Source organism: Elephas maximus, chromosome 1, assembly GCF_024166365.1.
Source record: "Elephas maximus indicus isolate mEleMax1 chromosome 1, mEleMax1 primary haplotype, whole genome shotgun sequence".
In the NCBI taxonomy this organism is placed as follows: Eukaryota; Metazoa; Chordata; class Mammalia; order Proboscidea; family Elephantidae; genus Elephas; species Elephas maximus.
Window position 1 is genome coordinate 222320127 of NC_064819.1, and position 22528 is coordinate 222342654.

Consider the following 22528-nt stretch of genomic DNA (forward strand, 5'->3'; position numbering starts at 1 on the left):
CAGAAAAATGAGCACTTTGAGAAGAGACTAACCAGGCCTTAAAGGAAGTGAGATTTCTTCCCAGGCTCCTGGAAGCCCTTCCAAGACGGAGTAAAAGTTTCATGTGGGTCTAATTTTGATTGTGCAGTTGTACTGGCTGCAGGCCCCTGTACTATGCAGACCTTACCTGGCTTTCCAACAAAAACCCACGGTTTCCTCCGTAGCCCCTTCCTCAATCAGGATGCCACCCCAGCCCGCCTTTCCAGCCTCCTTCCATCAGTATGGTTCTCTTTTCCCCATCCTTAGCTTTTTTCTTGATACTGTGGTTAAAAAAAAACCTACCTAATGCTGTGGTTAGTGGTAAGTATATGTAAACGATAATATGCCACAGGATGTATATACCGAAGTGATTAAGGAAATTTTAAAGTCCAATTTCCTTTTTTTCTAGGATATGATCCTCATGTTCTGTTTATATTAATAGATATGTTGTTGTTGTTAGCTACTGTCGAGTTAGCCTCTGACTCATGGCGACCCCACGCACAACGGAATGAAACACTGCCCGGTCCTACACCATCCCCGTGATCGACTGCGGATTAGACCATTGTGATCCACAGGGTTTTGTTGGGTGATTTTCAGAAGTGTATCATGAGGCCTTTCTAGTCTATCTTAGTCAGGAAGCTCTGCGGAGACCTATTCAGCATCATAGCAACACACAAGCCTCAACTGATGGGCGGTGGCTATGCATGAGGTGCGAGGTGCACTGGCTGGGAATCAAACCCGGGTTTCCCGCGTGGAAGGTGGAAATTCTACCACTGAGCCACCACTGCCCTCATACTAATACATATACTTGAATTAGTGAAACAATTTTGCCCATGTCAGCAGTTCGGAGCAAAACTCTGAAACTGTGATGGCTATCTTTTACATTGCAGCATTTAACCAGAATATTTAGCTGTGTCTTTATGCTACAGATTAAAATGTGTGGTTTTTTTTTTTTTTTTTTTCTATTTCTTTTTAGCTTCATGAGGCTAACATTGTGGTCTTAGGCTCGCCCAAGCCAGAAGAGATTCCCCTTGCTTGGATACAACCAGGGACTACAGTTCTCAGTTGTTCCCATGACTTTCTCTCAGGTAAGTGTCTTAATATTGGTGCAGATGCTGATAAAAATAGGTAAGATTGTCGTGAAAAACGTCAGCCTCATGCGTTCAGAAGAGAGTGTGTTCCTGAAATATTGGTAGTTATTAACATAAGTATACGGTATAGGAACCTTAGAATGTCAGTGTACATACACTTGGGGGTTGCTTGTTAGGCAAAGAGGGGCCACGATGGCAGCGCAGTGGCTGCTTCCTCCTCCCACGTTGGAAAAGTCCCCTTGCTAGGCTCTAGCATCTGGCAGTCAAGTCAGTTGTGTCCACAAGTAAATAATTTGTACATATGTAAGATAAACTAAGTCCCTGGGTGGCACCAACGGTTAAGCACTTGGCTACTAACTGGAAGGTTGCAGGTGCCTTGGAAGAAAGGCCTGGTGGACTGCTTTTAAAAAGTCAGTCATTGAATACCCCACGGAGCACAGTTCTACTCTGACACACACGGGTCTCCATGAGTCGGAGTTGATTTGATGGCAACTGGTGTTTTTGGTTTGTTTGTTTAAGATAAGCTAATAGTAGTGGTTTTCAGTCTTTGAGAAAGCAGCACAGTCCCTTCTTCCAAAGAAACCTTAGCTGAATCCCAGTATGTAAAAACATATGGAAGCAGAGTTGCTGGGAAGGTGGGAATGGAGACCCAGACCTCCCGTCTCCTTCATTTCCCCTTTCAGGTGACCCCTGAACCACTTCTCTGGAGCTCCAAAGTTACCTCAGAGAGCAGTTTGAAAATCACCGTTAGAAACAGAAGCGGTGTTGGGATTGGGGTTCTATTTGATGGTATTTCACCAAGTGATCCAGGAGTGCCCTGGACCACAGCAAGCCCACTTTATAGCCTAGCTCATCTTGGCCCCATACCGGGGTACCCAGCCAAGGGGCCCAGTGGGAGCTGAACAAGGGAGGGTACCTTTTTCTGAGCTGCAAAAGGACACTCTGATGTAGTGAAGCCGTGGACCACACCCAGGTCTCTCATCAAGTACCTGAGTAATATGTATACAAGGAACCATGGCAAAGAGAGGCAAAGGCACCCTCCTTCCTTGTTACCTTTGGCCTTGGGCTTCAGACTCCAGTTGGAGAAGAGGACTGTACTGAGCTGAGCTGGAGGCCCAGGGGCAGCCTTTTTCCCCAAAGCTGTCAGAACTCAGCCTGGGTGGATGGAGACTTCTGCCCTCTTTCAGCTCTGCCAGTGCCATAGTTGAGTTTTAGGTCTGGAAACCTAGCCAATCCCGCTAAAGAGAGTGAGCTGTACCCAGGGATTGATACTGGCCCTCCCTCCTAGGAAAGGTAGCTTCTTAGTGTCCCGGAATCCCACCAGTCAGTCAGATTAAAATCGCTTGAGACCAGACTGCACAGGGTGAATTGGATCGTCAAAGTGAGGTACTCGTGAGCTTGCCAGGGTGCTCATATTCTTTGCTTTGTGTTAAGAACACACAGATGAATGAAGCAGTTGTTACTGTTGTTAGGTACTGTCCATTCCAACTCATGGTGACCCCATCCACAACAGGTTCCATAGGGTTTTCACTGCCAATTTCTGGAAGTAGATTGCCAGATCATCTTTCTTCCTAGTCTGTCTTGGTCTGAAAGCTCCACTGGAACCTGTTCAGCATCATAGCAATATGCAAGCCGCCACTGACAGATGGTTGGTGGCAGTGTGTGAGGTGCCCTGGACAGAATTGGAACCCGGGTCTGCCACACGGAAGGGGAGAATTCTAGCACTGAACCACTACTGCCCTCTGATGAAGCAGTTAAAGGTGCAGTATCATGGCTCACTGTTAGCAAATAGAACTAAATAACTTCTTTAAAACATGTGTAGCTCCTGAGTGTAACTTTTTTTTTTTTTTTCTTTCCCCTGAGAAAAATAAGGCTTAGCTCACTAGTGGTGGACAGGACAGCTTTGTACCTCTGCTCAGAGTCTCAGATTATCAGTCAGTTACAGGGTTTTTTTTTTTTCTGTTTCTTTTTAAGCAAATATGTCTTTGCTGTAATATTTGCTTGCTGTTTTTTTGTTGTTGCCATCTCGTCGATTCTGACTCCTGGTGACCCCATGTGTGTCAGAGTAGAACTGCTCCGTAGCGTTTTCAAGGCTGTGATCTTTCAGAAGCAGATCACCAGGCCTGTCTTCCAGGCACCTCTGGGTGGATTTGAACTGCCTACTTTTCAGCTAGTAGTCAAGCACCTAACCATGTGTACCACTCAGGGACTCCAGGCCGTGTTTTTGTTAGAGCGTCAACATTTAGAGCAACCTTGGCACCATCCTAGCTCGAGATAGCAGACACTGGGATGATCTTTTGGGCTCCTTTTGAACCATACGATTATATGAAAATGACATATGTATTCAGTAGTGGAAATGTGCCTTATTATTATTTAAAAATCATTTATTGTGTTTTTGGTGAAGGTTTACACAGCAGTCTAGGTTCCCATTCAACAGTTTCTATGCAAATTGTGCAGTGACATGGTTACATCCTTCATAGGGCATGAACATTCTCATCATGTCTCTTCTATTGCCATTCATCTGGTTTGGAAATGTGCCTTATTTTTAATGAGGCTTCTTTTTAGAACCCTTGTTTTTGAAAAAGGCAGCCTTAAAACATTAGATTTCAGTATAACAATTCTCTTGGGAGGGGGGAAATCCAAGGCATTATATTTTCATTGAACAATTCTGTGGGTAGAAAGATTGCCGTTTACTCATCTTGAATTTATTTGGTCCAGAAGAGTATTGAGTAGTTATTTCATTTTTTCTTGATCATTTTTGAGTCCCAGTGCCCAGAATAGTGCCTGACATATAATAACCCATTGCCATCAAGTCAACTCCGATTCTTAGCGACCCTGTAAGACAGAGTAGGACTGCCCCATGGGGTTTCCAAGACTGTAAACCCTTACAGAAACAGACAGCCACTTCTCCTGAGGAGCACCTGGTGGGTCGAACTGCCAGCCTTTCAGTTAGTGGCCGAGCGCTTAACCACTGTGCCTCCAGGGCTCCTTGACACGTAGTAAGTGCTCGGTAAATCTTGAGTGTTGAGTGAGTGAGTAAATATGAACTCAGAATTGTACTCTGGTTGTAGTTTTAAGTTAGTTGCAGACTTAGAGCTATTTCCTTGAACTTGTCTCCTATTTAGAAACCAAGACTGACAGGACAGCTGTTGAGACAAAGATGAAAAATGCTATGTGGAATAAATGGGTGAACACACTGTTTATAATAGCATTACATTTCTAAATATTCAAAGTTTTAATTTTAGTATGAAAATTTAATCAATCAGAGTTTTGGAGAAAGAAGGCTTGTCCTCTCTTTTTTCATACTCTTGCTACGTAAAAGAAATGAGTAGACTTTTTTGAGCACTGTTAACAGAAAACGTGCTTGTATTTAAACTTCAGCTCAGGAGAAGGATTTTTAATAAACTTGTGATTGGGTGAAGGCAAAGTTTTAATGAAATTTTCATTCTCATCTTAGTCTTGTAGGGGTTTTTTTCCTCCTGTAAAAACAGATGGGATGTGGGTTTATGATCAGATCATTCTGTAGGGGCATTTTATTGAATACCTAATTCCAGGAGAGATTTTCCCAGTAGCTGATATCCCAGAAGGAGTGCTTGGAAAACAATTACACCTGACTTGTTGAATCTGTTCACGCTTCTATTGTGTTAGCCTAATGTTTGGACTTTAAAACAGGGAGGTTTCAATGTTCCAGTTTTCTAGGTACGGTAAGAGTTTTCTTAATAGCACCTACTCTTCATGTAGCTCATTACGTTTACAGAGATTATCGATGAGACAGTGTAATCTCACAAATAATCATAGAGTTTCTCAAAGTAGATATACAGATTCCACGCAGATCCCATATTGGGAATCATATAGTTTCTCAAAACAGCATTGCCTCACGTTAGCCAAGTTCCATTTTATTTAAGGCAGTGGGTGAAATTATGGGAGGAACTATTTACTGTATGACTCTGTAGGTGGAATATTCTTCGCTCACACAGGTATCTGTGATAATATTCTGGGAACATGCATTTATAAGCTGATACCGGCTTCTAGAATGCAGGTTTGTTTGCTTTTTTAATTTCTCTATCATTTAAAGATGGAGATAAGAATGAGAAGTACATTTCTTTTCCATCGTGTTTGGATAAGGCCTTAGAGTAACTCGCTAGCAGTTAAAAAAAAACAAAACAATTCTGTCTCATTCTCTAGCCTCTTGTCTTTTGCCTAATATGATTTATAAAACTGAAGTGTTGTTATTCTTAAAACAAGACCTGGGGGAAATGATTTTCCAACACCCTTAATACACGTGACAGTGGAACTTCATAAAACACGTTCTCTTAAGTGCTTTGTGCACTTTCTTGCAAACGACTATTAGCAAAATGGATTATTTAAGAGTAGAATGGTCCAAAAAAAGAAGAAAATGGTTTGTTTTTTTTTAATTAAAAAAAAATTTCCTCTTTGTCCACTTTTATTTCAGACTCCAGGAGAAAAAAGAGACCCACATAAGTAGCGAGACCTGTCTATATTTTACAGCCATCTCAGCGAGCTTGCATTCTCCATTCTTACAATAGTCTCCAGGCAGGTGAAGGGTGGAGTCCCAGCACAGTACTTGATGGGCAGAATTATTAAAACATTATTTTATTTTATTAATTTTGATGATGTGGTTGCAAATCTGACAGCAAGACATTGACCAATTCAATCGTTTCTACATATACAATCTAGTGACATTGATTACATTCTTTGAGTTGTGCAACCATTCTCACCCTACTTTTCTGAGTTGCTCCTCCCCATTAACATCAACTCACAGCCCTCTAAGGATTCTATCTAATTTCGAGTTGCTGTTGTCAGTCTGATCACATATAGATAGTTCTTAAAAGGGCATAATCAAGGCAGACATTTTTTACTGGTTAAGCTAAACTGTTGTTTGGTTTTAAAAAGACTTCAAGGGATATTTTGGTTTAAGGTTTAAAGATTATCTGAGGACAGTAGTTTCAGGGGTTCATTCAACTTTCATGGCTCCAGGAAGTCTGGAATCCATGAGAATTTTAAATTCTGTACTGCATTTTCCCCTCTTTGATCAGAATTCTTCTATAGAATCTTTGACCAAAACATTCAGTAATGGTAGCCAGGCACCATCCAGAAAATGGCCTCTTAATTCAAAAAAGTTGCTGTTAGAAATATTTCATTTTTCGAAGGGAAGATGCAGCCTAAATCATTTTACCCGTGTTTACTTTGCATAAATTTTTTAAGTGCTTACTAAAGGAATTGTAAAGATATTTATAAACACCCTTCTGTTTTGAAAACCAGGAAATCCCTGAAGCTAATATCCTAACATGTGATTTCTCAGTTTTGATGGAAAATTGGTCAGATCACAGGAAGTTTTTAAATTGCCAAAAAAAGCTTGATCTTTCAAATAACACTTTTGAGTTTATTGTATAGGTGTTTTAGTTTGCTTTCTTATACTTTGTACCCACAAGTGAAATTGCTTCCATTTGGTATATATTGTCTAGTAAAGGTTATAGATACTTCCAATAAAATATATACATGTCAGAAAACCAAGAAGGATAAGAAATAATTCTGAGTTTCCCCTTCCCTTTCTTCCAAGCAGTATTTTCACGCTAATAGTTTAAACATACACACATGCACTCACACACACACACAATATGCCAAGCCCTTTATGGAGTCCTGGTAGCATAGTAGTTAAGAGCTTGGCTGCTAACCAAAAGGCTGACAGTTCGAATCCACCAGCTGCTCCTTGGAAACCCTGTAGGGCAGTTCTCCTCTGCCCTGTTGGGTCGCTGAGTTGGAATTGATTCAATGGCAATGGGTTTGTTTTTTTTGTTTTTTGGTTTACGTACCTTAAAAATCCCATTTAACTCACAAAATTCCATCAGGTTGATATTACTCACGTTAACTGAAGAGTCTGAAGTCACAATTGCTAGTAGGAGGTGGAGGCAGGATTGTAATCCAGGTCCAAGTGTGAAGTCTGTGGCTCGAGCTACCAGGCCATCCTTCTTCCAAATTGAGTGTAGCAAATGTCCACTGTGAATGGTTTTGAGCTACTGTTTATGTCTCTAAGTGTGTCATATTTTTTAAAAATCACGATGTAATACTTGGAGTCGTTTGAAGGGACCGTGTGCCTAGAAATTTCTCACTGGTTTCAGTGTGAGATAGTTTCCCAAAGCGTATGAGCTTTATTTAATTAGACATCCCTTTATCCCAGGTTAGTAGCTGAGATGGACATCTCTCTAATGTAAAATATGGAACAGGCCAGCCAGAGCCCGAGGCTGTGCCAGAGCCTGGTGACCCACCTGCAGCTCTGACCTGGCATCTGAGCTGCTCGGGCTGAAAAATGAGGCGTTATTCAGTGTGCTGGCTTTTTGTTGTTAATTGCTGTCGAGTCAGCTTCGATTCGTGGCTACCTTATGTGTAACAGAAGGCAATATTGCCCGGTCCTGTGCCATCTTCAGAATTGCTGGTATGTTTGAGCCTATTGTTGCAGCTGTTGTGCCAACCCATCTCATGGAGGGGTCCCTCTTTTTCACTGACCCTTTCCTTTACCAAGCATGATATCCTTTTTTAAAGGAGCATTTGGTTGTACATAATATGCCTGAAAGTCTTTTCCCCCTTCTCTCAAATGTTTTTCAGGGAAACTTGAATGTGGGTCTCCCAGGGTACATTCTAGTGGTCTCATTGTAGAAGATGATGTGAGCCTCCTTGCTGCAGCTCTGCGGATTCAGGTTTGCATGACACAGCTCTGAAGAATTTTGGGTTTAGAGCTTTGACTAGTATTTCCCAGCAGTCTGGGATTACTTTCTGTTTACCCGGCACAATGTTAAACATTTTACACTGTGAGAATTAAATCACAATAATCCTATAAGTATTGTTACACCCATTTGACAGATGAGGAAACTGAGACTTAGAAAAATTAAGCTCCTTGCCTGTGATCACACAAATATGGAGCCAAGGACCAAACCAGGGTCTGTGTAACAAGACTACCTCCAAAACTTAAAACAATAGCATTCATTATCTCACAGTTTCTGTGGGCCAGAAATCGTCCTGGCTCAGGATCTCTCATGGGATTGAAATCAAGATGTCAGCTAGGGCTTGACTGGGGCCAGAAAGTCCACTTCCAAGAGGGCGCACTTAATGGCTGTTGGCATGTGGTATTTAAGTCCTCATTGGCTGTTGGTAGGCTGACTGGACCTCTCCAGAGGGCTGCTAACGACATGACAGGTAACTTCCCCCACAACAAGTGATCCAAGACAGAGAGCAAGAAGGAGACCAGGAAGTTTTATGACCTAGTCTCCACAGTCACACACTTACTTCCTTTTTCCTTGTTAGAAGCGAGTCATTAAGCTAGCTCCCATTCAAGGGAAAGGGGGGACCGTGCTCACCTCTTGAAGACAGGAGTGTTAAAGAGTTTGTGGACAGCTTTTCAGACCACGACCATCCGTGTGGCCTGACGCCTGAGTTCTGCAGCTATCCACTAAATAAGCCGAGCGTTCTGGTGCTATCGGAGCGTGCGGTGTGAGTGACTGCTGGCCGTGGCATTAACCGGCAATAGAGAAACCTGAACGTCTCATTTCTGTTACGACAGAGTTAAACAGAAGCAAGTTTTAATATATTTCTTTCTTATGTAAAAAGTCATAAACTTCGTTTATTTCAAAATGGGATCACATTTCTGGAAGGATTATATAATTCAGCTAAAGCCAAATTTTATTTCCATTTATTTTGATTTCTTTTTTTTCTTATTTATAATGTATAGATATGTATATATATGTGTGTGTGTATATATATATAAATATTACTGTTTAATAAATTTAGTACTTTTCTACAACTGTAGAAGGCTTATACATTGTACTTGAAGTGGTGTTGCTGTTTGCCGGCTGGGCCTCGAAGCCGGTCATTCATGCAGACTCATGTTTTCGTCCTTTGCCTTTTCTAAATGAGATGAAGAACCCACTCAGAATAATCTTCACCGTGTACTTGAAGCCATTAGTGAGCACTAGTTAAACAATCTTAATAGTACATATATGTCACATTTTCCTTACTTAAAAAGAAAAAAACTATAAATCTAATTCCATGTGAATAAAATTATTCCTGATATTCACTTGGTTTGTCGTGCAGCTTCATAATCCTTTTCATGATACACCATCCCTGAAAACTGTTTTCCTGACTGAAATACATACTCTGTCAGTTTTTACCTCCGTGACTGAAGTTGTCCTTTCTCTTCTCTCTGAAGAACGTGGTCAGCAGTGGAAGGAGATGGCTTCGTGAACAGCAGTACACCAGGTGGAGGCTTCACTGTTTGAAACTTCAGCCTCTGTCACCTGTGCCAAGGTACCGCTGGTGATGTTTTTATACTGACGTCAGCTCCCTGACACGCCTTAGATGTCCAAAGTTATCTACTGGGTTGGGGGGACAACTTAAAAGCACTATGGTTTTGTTGCTAGATAATCTTCCCTAAGTGAATTGCTGCACCATTTGTTCTTCATACATCTTCCAAATTTAAACAGTAACGAACATGTATGTTTACCATATACTGTCAATTCTGCAAGGCATATTTTTTCATTTCTGAAATCTGGATGCATGTTACAGTCAATGACGTACCCTGTATTCCATGGCGCTCTTTTCTTCTGAGTGGTCCCTAAAATAACGGTGCCGTAGATTTGACAAATTACAGTGATGTGCTATTCAGAAAATGCTTTTCAGTGTTAGAAATGCCCAACACATGTCAGCTTGGTCTTAAGGACTATGTAGGTTTCTAACCTGTAAGTAAATGCCCAGCCAAACCCAACACCATTCCATGTGAGAACCGAGCACAGTTTTCTTCAAAATAGAGAAATATATGCTATCTGACTGGACAGTCTGTGATAGTCAAGATGGATATTTTCTCCAGAGTGCTGTTTGCCAACAATCAGCCATTAGAAACCCTAGAGAGCACAATTCTACCCTAATACACACGGGGTCACCTTGAAACCTAATCGAATTAATGGCAAGTGGTTTGGTTCTTATTTTAAACTACGTATTCTCTCTATATAAATTCGGAAATACAAACTGCAGGATGTAGTCTCAGCGTGTGATTTAGATAATCAATTAGTTATGATGTCTGAGCCAGAGAAATGCATTTTCTGGCCTCATAATCAGAATCCTCCCAGGCCACCCCGCCACAGTGAGGTGTCCCAGCCTTTCATCCAGGGCACCCCCAGGTGGTCCATATCAAGGAGATGAACCCCTCAGGAGTGACCAGTGTCTCACTTGATAACCAGTTGCTTTTTAGAACCGAGGCTTCAAACAGGCTCATCCTGGTTCGACCTCCTGCTGACAATTTGTTAAAAATTCTTCTGTGTACATAAGAATCACCCGGGGATCTTGTTAAAATGTAGATGCTGATTCAGTATATCTGGATGGAAAGGCAAATTCTCAGCAGAGGATCAAACTGGAATGAACTGGTTCGAAGCCCTGTTTAGAACTGACCTCTTTCCTTGGGCAGTAGGCTGAACACTCTGGTTTGATGATAACCCCCGGGCTAAGTGAAACCCTCCAGCTAGGTTTTCTCCCCTGAAATAAACATCTTAGTCGTCTTCTGTGTCCATTAATACATAAATACTAGTGAAGAATGTTACTCTTTGTGGCATTATCCATGTAGTTATGCAATCTGCTTAGTAAAATATCTCATTTTTTGAACTCATGCTGGTATAGGCCCTTAGCTTTAAAAAAATAAATAGATTCTGTTTACAGAGAACTAAAACAATGAAGATAGAGTCCGCCAATTTGTGTATCGAAGTGTTTATATAAATAAAAATTTTTTTTTTTTTTTTTTTTTTTTTATAAAGCAAGATAAATTCTACTTGGGGAAAAGGTGCTTTGCTTGTTTGACCAAATTTGACTTCTAGAGCTGCTGGGGAAAGAAAAAGTAGGCTGAGTAATTTACAAATCATTCCAAAAATCAAAATGATGTCACTGTGACTCTTTAACTACCGAAGAGAAAATCTTGGACACTTTTTAAGTTTAGACTGTTCAATTTAGGAGTTCGTAGGGAGAAAGAAACAGATAAAAGGTATAGCCAGAAAGGAAAAATGGAGTATAGAAAAGTAAACCAAACCTGCTGCTGTTGAGTTGATTCCAACTCATAGTGACCCTACAGGACAGAATAGAACTGTGCCATAGAGTTTCCAAGGCTTCTTTATAGAAGCAGGCTGTCGCATCTTTTTCCCCACTGAGCAGCTGGTGAGTTCGAACTGCCAACCTTCCAGTTAGCAGCTGAGTGCTTAACCACTGTGCCACCAGGGCTCCTCATAGAAAAGTAAAGTTTTGGGAGGAGGGGGGACTAGAGAGGACTGAGGGGAGGACCAGAGGAAAGAGAGTCATCCGGCTTGGAAGCAGTGAACTCAGCCCCACATCCCAGGCCCGAGGTATCTTCTCCCTGCTCCCTCAGGTGGCTTCTCCCACTCAGCTTTTCTAGTGTTTTTTGGAGAAGCCAGCACCTGAGGTTTGTTTACTGTTATCTCTGACATCAAGGTTAGATCACTGTAGGGTCATGGAGGAGTAAGTAAGGTAATATTAGAGCTGAGAGTGGGGGCATTGGTGGTTCAGTGGGAGAATTCTCATCTTCATGTGGGAGACCCGTGTTCAGCTCTGGCCAATGCACCTCACCCGCAGCCATCACCCATCTGCCAGTGGAGGCTTGCGTGTTGCTGTGATGCTGAACAGGCTTCGGCAGAGCTTCCAGACTAAGATGGACTAGTAAGAAAGAGCTGGCAATCTACTTCTGAAAATCAGACAGTGAGAACCCTATGGATCACCACGGTTTGATCCACAGCCAATCATAGGGACAGCTCAGGACTGGGCAGTGATTCGTTCCATTGCGCCTGGGGGTTGCTATGAGTCCGGGCTCACTCAGCACAGCTAGCAATAACAGCAGGTCTGAGGGATGATTTGTCAGCAATAAGATAAGAAAAAATAAGAGCGTGGGGGCTCTCTGCCCTTGGGGAGGGGGCTCTGTAGCCCACTGCAAAGGGACTGCTGTCCCACAAAGTAAGTCCTCCAGACTGAGTCTGGCCCTGCTGTCTTCTCTGGTGTGGAACTTTCCAGGGCAGTTCTGCTGCCTCCTCTTCCAGGCTGAAGGCTCTGGTCTGCCCTTGCTGCCCAGAGAGTAAGTGTGTGTTTCGATTCTCACTCTCACACAGATGGCCTGCCAGATGGATGGCCCGAACCCTGGTGAAAGAAATGATTGTGCACATGAGCCCCGAAAAGCACTCTCTGAAAAGTTCATGGGTACAGAGACTGATTTTCATAATCTGACTGCAGGATGAGCAGCGGGGTTCTCATCTTACCAGTAAAACAGAACAGTTCAATTATTTGCCCAGTGACACTCTGGAGCTACTAAAATTTTCTACAGCTAAAGTTGAGCTTGGAGCCCTAGGTCATTTTACCAACAGTTATGTAATTAAATATTATGAAATGTGATTTTGGACTTGAAATAGGAAAGAAAGAGGGAAAGTATGGACGCAGATAAAACGAAATAGCATTTCCACATTTTTGAATAGCCAAGAGACATATGTGGCTAGTCCAGTCGGAGAGCATTGTGCAATAACCCTTCTAGTCATGGTTAACCAACACAGCAATGACCCATATAAAGCAAGCATTTTGCTCGATGGTGGAGTTACATTTGCAGGAGGCCTTTGGACATGTTGTGATATACAGTTGCCCTCACTTTGTGGCATAGGTGTTATCACTGCACCCACATCACATGCCCCATGAATTCTAGGACCTTTGTGAATTTTTCTGGGTGGTTTTTCTAAAATGATGTGTTGTTTTCACACGCACATTAATCATTAGCAGTTGTGCTTAAGACTGCTTGGGAGAAAGGACCCTGTACAGAGCAATTGTGTTCATTTAGTCGTTGGCATGGTTTATGGTTGTTTTTCACTTCAGCATCGACCACCGAAGCTGAGAAGACTCTTCCATCTTCTGTGTTTTCCCCCCAGTGATATTGAGATTTCAAGAAGACAGACTCCAAAAGCTGTGGATGTTCTTGCCAAGGAGATAGGATTGCTTGCAGATGAAATTGAAATCTATGGCAAAAGCAAAGCCAAAGTATGTTTGTCTGTGCTGGAAAGGTTAAAAGATCAAGCAGATGGAAAATACGTCTTAGTTGCGGGGTAAGCCAACTTTTAAAACTATTTTGCAAAGGAGACATGTTTAGAAAACTCTCTTTCCCATTTACGTCTGTCTTCAGTCCCCTCAAATCCGTCCTCTGCTCACATTTGACTGTACCGCGTCCCTTGCACTTGGCATCCCTTCATTAACGTGAGGCAGGTTTTTCTTTTTAGTGCCAAACTAATTTGTCTCCATCACAAAATACAAAGTGTAACAAGCAGCTCATCGTTTGTTTCTCATAATGTGTTGTGGTCACTGCTGCTCCCACACCTTTGAATTTTCATGACAAAAAAGCAAAATGAGAATTGAAAGTAAAATATTTTGAACTGCTTAGTTTTTTTATGTGTTCTATTTTGAATATTCCAGTGGAAAATGCACAGATAATGGCGTGAGGCTTATCCTTCTTTGTTAATGTTTCTTGTTGATGTTTCTCATATATATAGTCACGTTACAAAGATTCGTTTCTCTTTTCTTACATTTTAGTACTAGCGGTGGGCCATTTTCACTTGTGTTCGTCATTTTATAAAGTGTTTTATAAAAGACATGTTCATAGTTTTTGTGAAAATGAGTGTTTGTTTTCTCTCCCCCCAGCCCCTGCCTTTTTAAAAACTACACCCAAGCACAAGGTTCTTATTAGTTGAAACGATGATAGGAAACAAGGGATTTCAAATATTTATTCAGTGTGACCTGAGGGAACATCAAGAAACCATATAAATTCCTTTGTTGTCTTGAACTTTCATTGCATTGACTATTACTTATGATATATGAGCCAAGGTTTAAGACGCAAAAATGTGTTTGTTAGGCAGAGATTTGTTATAACTGGATTTGACTTTAATAGTTAACTTAGTTTTTTACATATTTAATAATTCATGTGTTGTCGTTGGGCACTGTCGAGTTGATTCCAACTCATCGTGACCCTCTGCGACAGAGTAGAGCTGCCCCATAGGGTTTCCTAGGCTGTAATTTTTACGAGAGCAGATCACCAGATCTTCTGTGGAGTTGCTGGGGGGGGTTCAAACCACCAACCTTTCGGTTAGCATCTGAGCACTTAACCATGGCACCACTTTGCCCATAACTGCTCGTCATTAGAGCATGGGTTAAATAAATTATGGAGAACTGCCCCATAGGGTTTCCAAGGCTGTAATCTTTACAGACGCAGACTGCCACATTGTTCTCCCACAGAGCAGCTGGTGGGTTTGAACCACCGACCTTTCAGTTCACAGCTGAGCACCTTAACCACTGTGCCACCAGGGTTCCCTAATTATTAATATAAGTGCTTTATTATTTTTTATTTATTTTTCTGGTATTAAAAATAATACATAGTCATTGTAAAATTATTTTAAAAAATAAAAAAATATGAACAAGAAAGTCTAAGTCATCCCAAATCCTACCACGCAGAGGAAAGGACTGTTAACGTCGTGAAGACTGTCTTGACACTGACCCGGTCTTGCTTAAATGAGATCGTACTAAATGTGCTCTTCTGTAAACTACTTGTTTATCCAACAATGTGCGTATCCCCACTGAGTATAGACATCTGTAGTATCGATTTTTCACAACTATATAACATTTCATTGCTTGCCATCAGCAATTCTTAAATATGTGCGAGAGGGGCGGGCTCTGGGAGGCAGGAGTAAAAAATGCCTGTGAAGAGGGTGGATTCCAGATCACACATCTGTCTGGCACCTCCAGCCCCACGAGGAGAAGCGCTGCTGTGGCTCAGCCACTGATAAAAACCAGTCTGTGGAGTCGGCTCTGACTCGTGGTGACCCCACGTGTGTCAGAGCAGAGCTGAGCTCCCCAGGGTTTTCAGTGGCCGGTTTTTCAGAGGTAGATCACCAGGCCTTTCTTCTGAGGTGTTTCTGGGTGGACTAGAACCTGCAACCTTTGGGTTGGCAGCCAAGCGCTTTAACCATTTGCACCAACCAGGGACTTCCAGCTGCTGATACTAGAGCTTATTTTTAATTCTTCAAGTGTACTGAGACAGAAAAATGGTTTGCAAGTATGATATGGATGTTCCATAATTTATTTAACCCGTGCTCTAATGACGAGCATTTAAATCAGTTCCAATTTTGGGCCATTATAAACACTACTAAAATTAACCTTGGGCATGCGTATTTGTGCATGGTTCAGCTGTCTCTTTAGGAAAAATGCCTACAGGTGAGTTCAACTATTTAAAACTATAAAGATAAAAAGCAAAAAATATCACCTATAATCTCACCTCTCTAATGGTATAATTTCATATTCCCTCCTCCTCCATTTTTGTAAGAGGGATGAACAGCCAGGATCTTGTTCATCTGGTAGCTGTGGTTTCAAGGAGGTTTATACAGAGGTGACTTGGAAGAAAGACCTGGCCTTTCTTTTGAAAAATCAGCCATTGAAAACCCTGTGGAGCACTTATACTCTGACACACACAGGGTCTCCATGAACCAGAATCAACTCAGTGGCAAATGGCTGGTTCTGGTATACTTTGCCGTGGCACTCGGTGGCCTGTCACTAAAAACTTCTTCCTCAGGCTCAGGACCACCTCAGTTGGATTCTGAGTCCCTTGCCTGGTCTTGAGTCCATGTGACTGAGCTGTGGGAAAGCTCCTTGCTGATTGATTGATACTGGCCCCACCTGCAGACACCTTCTGGCCCTCTGAAAAGAGCCGGCCAGTCGTGGGGGTCCCAGTGTTTGGAGGACACAATTTAGTCAGTGCTGCTTTCCTGAACAGAATCGAACTTTTCGCCCGTTTGCAATGATTAAATAGACTCTTGAACATTAAGAACTTTAAAAAGCAAACTTAGCATCTTATCCATAATCTTCTTCCCTCTTTTTAGGCTTTAGACTGTCTTGTTAAGTGGGTCACTGATTTCCTCACCTGTTTGAGGTCAACAGATCATGAAAACTCAGAAAAATGTGCTTTAGAAAGGAGGAATCAAGGAGCCATTTTTCTTATCTATTGGCTCGTTTGCTTAGTTTCATGATTGTCAATATTGGCAATAAACACACAAATCTACACCGGGCGCTGCCCTTTAGTGGGAACACAGAATTGATACTGTGAAAACAAAAGCTCTGATGATGTTGTTATCAAGTTCCGCACTCGAAAGGAACCTCGGTGGCACAGTGGTTAAGTGCTCGGCTGCTAACCGAAAGGTCGGCACTTTGAACTACCCAGTGGCTTAGTGGAAGAGAGACCCAGTAATCTGCTCCCATAAAGACTACAGTGTGGAAAATCCTATGGGGCAGTTCTTCTCTGTCACATGGGGTCGCTGTGAGTCAGAACCGATAGCGGCACCCAACAACAACAAAGCACAAAGCTTTGACAATGTAGTTATCAGCTTCCTAACTTGAAGTCATATTTGGCCTCCAGCCGTGTGCCAGAGGATGGCTAACATGGGATCACAGCCAGACGTCCATCTGTACCCGGTAGAACATTCTCCCACACTCTTCCTCTGCTGGCGTTAATATGTGTAAGTGAACTGAAGGAGGCATGCTGTCATGTTGTAGATAACAGGCAGAAATCAGACTCAAGCTCTCAGGTGCGGGTTTAACCCTCAGACAGCCACGATTCTCTTTCTGAATGTGTGGTGTAAGTTCCCTTACCTAACAAAGACCTTTGAAAGAATAAAAATTAAATTGTGGGCTTTTTACTAGCATTGATAAAGAAAGCTGTGAGGGCTGGATTTTGATATATATCTGTGGCAAAACTTGAAGGGTTTTAGAAAGTATATACCGCACTGCCTTCTATAAGGAAAGTATAAACTTTTTTTTGCCCCCAGCACAAATGATGTATTTTTTTTAAGTGTGTAAGCTGCCTTCAGAAACCCAGTTGGCTTAGTCGTTAAGAATTACGGCTGCTAACCAAAAGGTTGGCAGTTCGAATCCACCAGGCACTCCTTGGAAGCTCTATGGGGCAGCACTGCTCTGTCCTTTAGGGTCAGTATGAGTCAGAGTGGACGCGACAGCAGCAGATTTGGTCTTTTTTTGGAAGCTGCCTTCAGTATTGAATCTTTGATAGCTGGGTGCTTGAGGCCAGTTTAGAACACAGACAATCATTTATAATCTAAAGTGATAAATCAATTCAAAATAAGAATCACCTCCATGTTTTTATTTTTGATCCAGTCAGCCACAGAAAAGTGGTATTCTTAAGCCATTATTTGCACCGTTGGAAACTTCTGTAGAAATATAAATTATCGCTTCTGAAAGTTTTTTATTCTGAAAATAGTATTGGTTTATTGTATAAAATTTAGACAATAAAGAAAAACAAAAGGAGAAAAACAAAATCCTTCATTACCTAGAGTGTTAAAAATTTTTATATTTCCTTCCAGGATTTTATTTCTGCTTCCATCCTTTTTACACATTTGAGATCGTACTCTAAATACTATTTCACGTCCTGCTTATTTTTCTGAACACCGTAACATAAATCTTTTCCCATGCTTTAGAAGAATTCAAAGACACTAGTAAGTTTTCAATAAATCTAAATAACAATGCATGTGTTATTGTACATTTTGAATTTATGTATAAATGTGATTTAAGTATAATCAACAGTAGGATTAAAATATAAAACAATGGGATTTTTAAAAATCTTGTACCATTAATAACCTAAATGCAGAACAGATTCTTTTTAAAAAGCCATTCTTTAAACTTAAGGTTTTCTTATTCAGTCAGAATCATCTGTATTTCATCAGCTACACTTCTCATGGTATTTACACCTACACATCACTTTATTTGCTTTGCCTGACAAAATGAAAAGTACTGGGAATTGTTCAGGGAAATACGCCAAAAGAATCTTAGGGGCTCTTGAGTTTTACATATTTTCCTAGTTACACTAATGAAAAGGAATTTTGTTTGAGAACTCAGCTCTGCATGCAGCTGTGGGTATTTGAACGGGCACATGATATGCCCCGTGCACCCAGGATGGGTCTCCATCCTGCCCTTACAGCTTTCCGTGCAGAAGATTCTAGAATCTCTCTGAACAGCTTAGACAGAGCTGTTAAGAAGAAGCCTAAAGTGGTCTGTGAATTGAATGAATTCCACGTTAAAAGAAAATTAAAATCATTTGAGTCCCAGTTTGGTTTAGTCTGTAGAGTGCTGAATACCTGGTTTGATTTTTTTTAAATGTTTCCACCCATTAATTTGAGACGGTGTAAAAATAACTTTAAAAGACTTTTTGCCTTTCTGCCTTGGGTAACTGTTTAAGTATCTGTGAGTTTTTCTTTTATTTATAGTACTTGCAGAATAGAACAAATGTATTTAGAAGAAACTCCTCCAGACAGCGCCTTTAAACTATGTATCTTAGTAACATGTAATGGAAACCCAAACCCAGTGGCCTATAGCATTTTTTGTTAGATAATAAAATGTGTAAAAAAAAATTAAATAACCTTCCAAATCATGAGGATGCCTAGAAGTGAATGATACACTCAACTCTTTACTAAAGAATGTTCCACTGTGGGGATTTGGACCAAGTGCATATATTTTAAAACTTAATACTTTTAGGCAACACACTATAGTGGTTGTCATATTTGTAAAAGGACTTAGAAAGAGAATTCCATAGAGACATTTTCAAATAAATTCATTTTACAGTTGTTAGTCCCCCACCTCTTCCCAAACAACACAGCATAGATCCTGTATTTAAATTAATTAAGATTGGGGAGCTGAATGAATTAGATAAAATTTTGGTGCTTTCTAATATATTCTAATATATTATGTAGGCAAATATTGAAAGTAGGTCTCATGTCCAGTTTTTCTGAATAGATGAATGGTTTTCATACAGAAAATGGTTTATTTTTCTTTTGGTGTATTTGAAAGCATTTTACATTTTACATTTACATCTGTCATTAAGATTTCAAAATTTTATCTGCACAATCCAATTCCTTGCTGCCCTTTTTGATTTTATATATATGTGGTGTTGTCAGGAGCCATCGAGTCGGGTACACAACAACCCTGTGTACATCAGAAACACTGCCTGGTCTTGTACCATTCTCACAGTCGTTGTCATGCTTGAACCCATTGTTGCAGCCACTGTGTCAGTCCATCTCGATGAGGGTCTTCTTCTTTCCTGCTCCTCTACTTTACCAAGCGTGATGTACTTCCCCAGGGACTGATCCCTCTTGATAACACGTCTAAAGTTTGTGAGACAAAGTCTTGCAGTCCTTGCTTCTAAGGAGCATTCCGGCTGCATTTCTTTCAAGACAGATTTCTTCATTTTATATATGTATAAAACCAAAACCAAACCCATTGCCATCGAGTCAATTCTGACTCATAGCAACCCTATAGGACAGAGTAGAACTGCCCCCATAGGGTTTCCGAGGAGCGGCTGGTGAATTCAAACTGCCTGCCTTTTGGTTAGCAGCCAGATGTTTAACCAGGGCACGCTAGGTCCCCATGTATGTTATACGTATACATACACACACATATATGTTCATTCTCATTTTACTTTATTTTACATCGTTACAATATTTCACTCACACATTTCAGCATTGGAACACCATGAAAGTAAAGCTCCATTTGTGTTTTTTTAAGTCCATCAGTTTTTTAAATTCAAGATGAGTTTTTTATTCTGGTCATTGAAAAATTCCCCAGTGTTCCTTTTTGAACATTAACCAGTAAAACCAGATGTAAGTATTTTTAATAGTGCCAAGTACACTTTGATAAGTCCCAAAGATTTATTCCAAAAATGAAATAAATGTGGGATTTCTAAGCCGGACAGGGCTGAGACTGGTAGCATGCCTCTTCTCCGTGCTGTTAGAGCGTGTAGTTTGGAGCTCACAGTCACACCCATGGTTGATAGCAACAAAGCTGTTCAAGAAGAGTCTGCATTTGGAGAACAGTTTTACTACTTCTCTCTGCGTTTGCAATCTTCTTGACCTTTGATTAAATGGTAAACTTCCTACTGAATGTGTCCAAATTGTCAGCGAGTACTTGAATACATTTTTACTGTAGTTTACAATAAATAATAGTGGCCTTAGAAAAGAAGCTATTCTGTTGTCAACCATTTTTCTTGTCCTTGCCCTGGACAGGTGACTAGGAATGTAAGAAGAGTGGGTACCGTCCTTCACCTAAGCAAACTCACAGCCTGGTCGGAGAGAAGGCCAAGTCAGAAAGCTGTTACCATGCCCTCTGATAAGTTATATGATAAACAGATCATATACCAGGGAGGGAGCAGATAAATCTGCTCAGGGAAGTTGAGAAAGGCAATGAGGGAAAAAAAAAAAAAAAAAAAATCAATCCCATTTCCATAAATTATAAACTCTTACAGAAAAAGAAATTAGGTTAACATGATGCTGGTTCTTTTGTAAGTCAACTTGATAATTTGGAATCAGAGGTAAGGGCCCTGGGAGGAAAAATAAATGAAATTTTGATACCAAATGCAAGAATGAGGTAAAATCAAGTTTTTATTATAGCTCTCTTTTTATTGCGCCTAATAAATACTTCCTACTTTCAGATTCTCCTGAATTGTATTAGTTGGCCAAAAGCTAAACAGGGCTGTGTTTCTAATTAAGACTTGGCTGGGAGCTGAAGTTTGAGGAGGTCACCTCTGGGCGTGTCTGCTTTTGGCTTTCTCCAGCAGCTAGCTCGCATATCCTTGGGAATGGAAATATAAGTCACACGGTCTAAGGAAATGGCTTATTTCTTTGCAAACAGTGACGACTTCACAGATTTAAATGCTCAGTACTGCACTTAAATCCACTGTGTTTGGTACATTTCCTTTATAGGCTTTTGTCAGATTGTGATGCCTGTGGCCTCTTGACTGCTTTGTTCACGTTGTATGTCAGAAGGTAGAAAGTTGACTAAAAGCATGTAAAGTGTAAAGACCATGTAACTATTTGAGCCTGTGTCGACCCCACACCGTAACTTGCCATTTAGATCAATGCAGATCAATGCAGGGGTGGCTGTTGCGCCAGGGTCATGTGGCATGAGGAGGTGGAGGTTATTTCATCAAGCAGTGGTCAGACTGGCTCACCAGTGACCAGTTCACCAGCGGCCTCCTTGCTGCTGATTCTGGTGAACGCTCGTCTGTCCTCTCCTCCCTTCAGACCTCTGCACCCTTTGGCTCTGCAGACCCTCCCTTCATCCTGAAACTTCCCTTCCTTCCCTGGCATCTCCGTCACACCCACCTCCTTCTCGGGGCTTCTCCTACTTTACACCGCTTCTTGCTGGTTTCCTGTTGGTATCTCTTCTCCTGATGACTTCATTGAAAGAAAATGTTCCTCACAACAGAGAACCCCTGAGGGAGCAGGAAAGCAGTGGGATGCAGACCCCAAATTTTCATGAGAAGACCAGACTTAATGGTCTGACTGAGACTAGAAGGTCCCCGGAGGCCATGGTCCCCAGACCTTCTGTTAGCCCAAGATAGGGACCATTCCCAAACCCAACTCTTCAGACAGGGATTGGACTGGACTATAGGTAGAAAATTATACTGGTGAGGAGTGAGCTTCTTGGCCCAAGTAGACACATGAGACTCTGTGGGCAGCTCCTGTCCAGAGGGGACATGAGAAGACAGAGGGGGTCAGAAGCGGGCCGAGTGGACATGGAAATAGGGAGTGGAGGGGAGTGTGCTGTCTCCTTAGGGGGTGGGCAACTAGGAGTATATAGCAAGGTATATAAAAATTTTTGTATGAGAGACCGACTTAATTTGTAAACTTTCGCTTGGAGCATAATGAAAATTAAAAAAAAAAAAAAAGAACATGTTCCTCACCCATTCTGTCCTTCTCCTTTTTCTCTGTCTAGTCTCCCAGACTGCTCTTACTCACTCCCCTGCTTTAAATTGCTAATTAGAGCAAATGATTTCCATGCATAGAAATAACCTAGTGAAGTCAAACCTGGGTTCAGTTCCCAGCTCAACTACTTGTTAGTTATGTAACCTTGGGCAATGAGCCCCGGTGGTGCACTGGTTAAAGCTATTGATGACTAACCAAAAGGTCAGCAGTTGGAAACCACCAGAGGCTACTTGGGAGAAAGATGTGGCAGTCTGCTTCCGAAGAAATCTACAGCCTTGGAAATTCTATGGGGTCGCTGAGTCAAAATCTGTGTTTGGTTTTGGTTGGACCTTGGGCAAGTTACTTAAATGCTGAGCCTCAGTTTCTTCATCGATCAAATAGGAATAACAATAATTGGCCCAATAAATATAAAGCACAACGCCTAGCATATTTACTACCTCTACTGCACCCTCAATTTTTCCTGGCTGACTTTTATTCATTTGTCAGTTCTCAGCTTAGATATCACTTCCTCCAAGAAGCCTTCCCTGATGTTTTTAGATCTATTTAGATCTTTCTATGTACTGTCAGAATGCTAAT

At 41.3% G+C, this 22528-nt stretch overlaps 1 protein-coding gene across 8 annotated transcripts in view; it reads left to right on the forward strand.

Annotated features, from left to right (window-relative positions):
• MTHFD1L (methylenetetrahydrofolate dehydrogenase (NADP+ dependent) 1 like) overlaps window positions 1–22528 on the forward strand; it is a 232870-nt gene that overhangs the window by 53804 nt on the left and 156538 nt on the right. For 7 of the 8 annotated variants that reach the window (XR_007519593.1, XR_007519595.1, XM_049903523.1 and 4 more), the window contains exons 8-11: window positions 995–1106; window positions 7734–7825; window positions 9331–9428; window positions 13079–13252. Coding sequence is in view for 5 of the 8 variants with exons in the window: in XM_049903523.1 (XP_049759480.1) it covers window positions 995–1106; window positions 7734–7825; window positions 9331–9428; window positions 13079–13252 (476 nt within the window). In the remaining 3 variants the exon portion in view is untranslated. Of the gene's footprint in view, window positions 1–3; window positions 104–994; window positions 1107–7733; window positions 7826–9330; window positions 9429–13078; window positions 13253–22528 lie in introns of those variants that run through there. The other variant, XR_007519606.1, reaches the window with a different exon arrangement.